The 4,036-nt window shown below is 38.6% G+C and overlaps 1 protein-coding gene across 1 annotated transcript; it reads left to right on the top strand.

The window, feature by feature from the left end:
- Positions 1-1,528: 1,528 nt before the first annotated feature.
- Positions 1,529-3,769, top strand: LOC131090344 (parvalbumin beta-like). Its single transcript, XM_058035651.1, has 4 exons — positions 1,529-1,625; positions 2,236-2,368; positions 3,102-3,211; positions 3,692-3,769. Exons 1-4 carry the CDS (start codon positions 1,565-1,567, stop codon positions 3,715-3,717), a joined length of 330 nt encoding a protein of 109 aa, XP_057891634.1. The 5' UTR covers positions 1,529-1,564; the 3' UTR covers positions 3,718-3,769.
- Positions 3,770-4,036: the final 267 nt, after the last annotated feature.

The raw sequence follows: 4,036 nt of genomic DNA on the forward strand, positions 1-4,036 counted from the left end.
ATTTACCACACTGCATGAGTTTGGAATTAACATAGTCAATGTTTCTCTTAAAAATTCCTCTCTGGAAGAAATCAAGGGGAACTGAAGTAGATGAGGCTTTGTATTTATTTTCATGTACCTAATTTTTGAAAGACAGCAGCTTTATGTTATAGTGATTAGAGAACAGGCTTTGTTTTAAATTTTCTTGTCACTCAAATGTTATTTAAACCTAAGCAATACTCCAGCCATGCTTATGTATGTGTGAGTGTGAAATGTTCTCTCAATGGCTTTTTACACCCCTGGCCTATTTTAATTATTCTCAAGGCCGTTAAGTCCCAATAAATTCCATGAGTTAACTGACTGGGAGTTCCAATTCATATCCAGAAAGAGAAAAGCTGCAGTTTGAGCTTAGCTGCTGTTTGAGACCTTACAGAAGTTTGTCTTTTCAATGCAGCAAAGAAGAAGCAAATATCATTGATTTCACTGCTCTGCTTCCCTCCTGGCCATAACTGATCCGCTCTCCTGTGTCCTGCTGAGCAGCTGACAACCTTCATTTTGTAAATGGTCACAGTTATTAGGATGATTTTAAATGTGCACCATGCAATTAATTACTGCTGAGCAAATGCTGTCAAGATGAGACTTTTATAGCTAACCAAAGCTTATATAACAACTTATTAAAAGTAATTTGGGCTGAAGAAGTTCTGTCTTTGAGCTTGTACTTGCATATCAGATATATCCATTACAAATGTATCAGTATTAGTATGTTTTGAAGACTACTAGGGCAACTGCAGGGTAGTGTTTCATAGATAATTCATATCAGGATTGGGCCCTGAAAAGTCAAAGTCTACTTTGAAGACGTCAATTTCTAGCTACCGTTAAACAATTAAAAATATATTTATTTTTTCATTTATACATTAAAAAATTCATTTCACTAAAATATGATCAAGCTGAGAGGATTTAATTAGTATGGCACTAAACCTTCCATATTGTCTAAAGCACCATGCACATTCCTTTGGGATATAAATATCAATCTGATTAGCTAGCAGGTCTTGTCAGCCACAGTAACTTATCCCCTGGGGTATCTGAGCCATCACGTGCCTCCAGGACTTCTCTAAAAGGTCAAGAGGACTTAACTAAGTTCTATATAAGTCCTTCTCTATGTCATTTGAAAAAGAATTAAGTCAACAGGACTCTGTTGATTTTTTACCTGACAATATTTTCTGTTCTTGGTTGGGGAAAACTAAGTGGCCAGGTGAGTTCAATGTTTCCTCTGGAACTTAAGAAGACATCACAATAATTCACAAAAAACGCATGGAAATAACCGAAGATGCCCAAATGCCAGGAAGTTCTATAAATACATTTGGCTTTGTCCTCAGCTTGTACACCTGAAGATTTAACTGGAAATACCAGTGACTCAGATGCACAATGTGTGTCTGAAATGAGGATGGAGCAGCTGGCACCTGCAGGGCAGCTCATCTGCTCTGCCCTGGGACCTGGGCTCACCTCAGGGCACCTGCACAGCTCAGAGACCCAGAGCAGTGGCAATTCTACCCAACAGTATTTTTCATTTTGCAGTATCCTTGGCATGGCTCTTTCCAGTATCCTGACAGAAGCTGAAATTGCTGCTGGTCTGCAGAGCTGTCAAGGTAATATCTATGTTTTAAGTTTAGCTATCAAATTCCTTTGTCCTTGCTACCCCAAAGTCCCAATCCCAATAGAAACAGAAAATTCTCTCTTACTAAAACCAAAAAAAGGACTCAAGGTAATGGAACAGATGCAAGCTTTAATCTTGGCCAAGCAAGCTACAGATATCCACAATCATTTGTGCATTGCAGCAGTTCTAAGGATGAAAAAATCCAAAGGCTGAATCCTGCGTCAGAAATCCTGTTTTTTCAGATAATAATAATAAAACTACTGCTGATTTCAATACAAGCCCAATATTTATTACCAAGTTCTACAAACATGTCTTTCAATGAAGTATCTATTTACGAGGGTATATTACAAGGGTTTTCTCTTGCATGCTGAAGACCACAGTCATTATTTCATTACCTTCCTAGTTGTGAGACATTGTTGATGGAAAAATCCCATTTATCTGATATAAACTCAGGAAAATCAAAGACTGTTACTTGGTATTTGTAAATACCCTCACTGTACTGCAGAATAGTTTGCTGCTTTTTGATCAAAAAGCTATTTTTTTTGTTCCAGATTTTTGACTACTTTTTTTCATCTCTCCTTGTTTCCATCTGCTTATTTCAGCTGCTGATTCATTTGATTACAAAACCTTTTTTGTCAAAGTGGGTCTCAACTCCAAGTCCAAAGACGAAGTTGCCAAAGTCTTTGGAATTCTTGACCAGGACAGGAGTGGCTTTATTGAGGAAGAGGAACTGAAGTAAGTAAATAAAAAAGTTCCCAACAGGGTTGTGGTTTATCACTAAAAATGCATGATAAAATCAGAAATGTTCCCTTTCCTCCTCCCCCTTTGGATGGGAGACAATCATGTGTTTGTGCACCCGTGTGTGAGTGCTGGTTCTGGAGGAGCTGCAAGGCAAATAACAAAGGCAAGGCTGGATCACAATGGGGAAACTCTGACAGCACTGAAAATTCTTATTTCATGTAGCAATAACTGACAGGCTGTGAAGATAAAAATAGCAGTTCTGCTATAGCTGCTTTTTATTATTGTAAGATTTTTTTTACCAGACTGAATTCAAAGGGCCATTTTTCTCTCATCTTTCTTCTGTCACATGAATTCTACCTTCCAGATCACATTCATCAGACTTTGAAGTTAAAAGTAAGCTTAGACAAACTCCTGCTAAGACTCTGCATCTTAGGAGAAAGAAGGAAGATAACAAGGGAGGGAAGATGAATCCTGCCACTACAGAGGATTATTTAATTTTGTCTTTTTAATTCAATTCAACCAAGATGTCATCAAGGATTTTTTTTAGGCTGTGAAGCAGCATCCTCTTACTTCCTTATCCTCACTCTCAACAAATTTAGAGGAAGTTTTACCATTGAAATAGTTCTCAAGAACTGAATCATGCTTGAAATTTTGCAGCTATTACCAACCCAAACCCTGAACACTTTCAGTACAATGTCTCTCTCATTTGCTCTCTCACCTTTACCAGACTTTTCCTGAAGAATTTCTCAGCCAGTGCCAGAGCTTTGACTGATGCTGAGACCAGGGCATTCCTGGCAGCAGGGGACAGTGATGGAGATGGTAAAATTGGAGTGGATGGTAAGACTGCCCTTGTCAAAATGATAATAACTGCCTCTGAGACTTCCTAAAGGCAGCTCCAGGCACCTGCCCTGCTCCATGTACTGCGTGTTGTGGATCTGATGCTGAGGTGCTCAGATCTGCTGTGCTACAGAGAGGATCTGACACAGAAACAGCTCTCTACTCTGCCCCTGGCTAAAGTGCTCAGTCCCTTTTCTCATCTATGGAGATTTTTTCAGGAATGGAAGTAAATTCAGTTTATAATTTCACTGCTTTTTGCTAGTGAACTGTGATACAATGGGACACTTAAATGCAACACTTCCTTTGCCTTAAATATCTATCTGTGTCAGGATTACACAATGTGCTGCCTTTAAGGAATTTTTATTAGGGGAAGCAGTGTTAGTTTCCCATTTGAACTCTAAAAATTAGGACAGAAAATTTTGGGCTGTGTGATTACAAACAGAGGTCCCACTGTATCACTCTTTTTTTCTTCTTTTCCAGAGTTTCAAGCACTGGTCAAATCATAGTCAGCAGTCAAGTAAAGACCAAGACCTATGTGCCATAAACAATCTTCCCTATTGCAAACCTACCATTTATTTACACATTTTGTACCCTGAAAGGTCATGAACAATTGTTGGCAAGTGGTTTCATATTGCTGGAAAACATCTGAAGTGGTAAAAGCACTACTTAAGCCACACTGCCAGGTGTTTTAAGCAGGTGTATGCCACTGAGGGACTGAACTGGAATCCACTCTTCACATCTGAATTTAGGGCATTAAAGCTATAAGCATAAATATTAAGAGAAGAAATAGAAAACATCTCTGTGGGCCATTGAATTTTCAATATT

The sequence above is a fragment of the Melospiza georgiana genome, chromosome 16 (genome assembly GCF_028018845.1).
Source record: "Melospiza georgiana isolate bMelGeo1 chromosome 16, bMelGeo1.pri, whole genome shotgun sequence".
Lineage (NCBI taxonomy): Eukaryota > Metazoa > Chordata > Aves > Passeriformes > Passerellidae > Melospiza > Melospiza georgiana.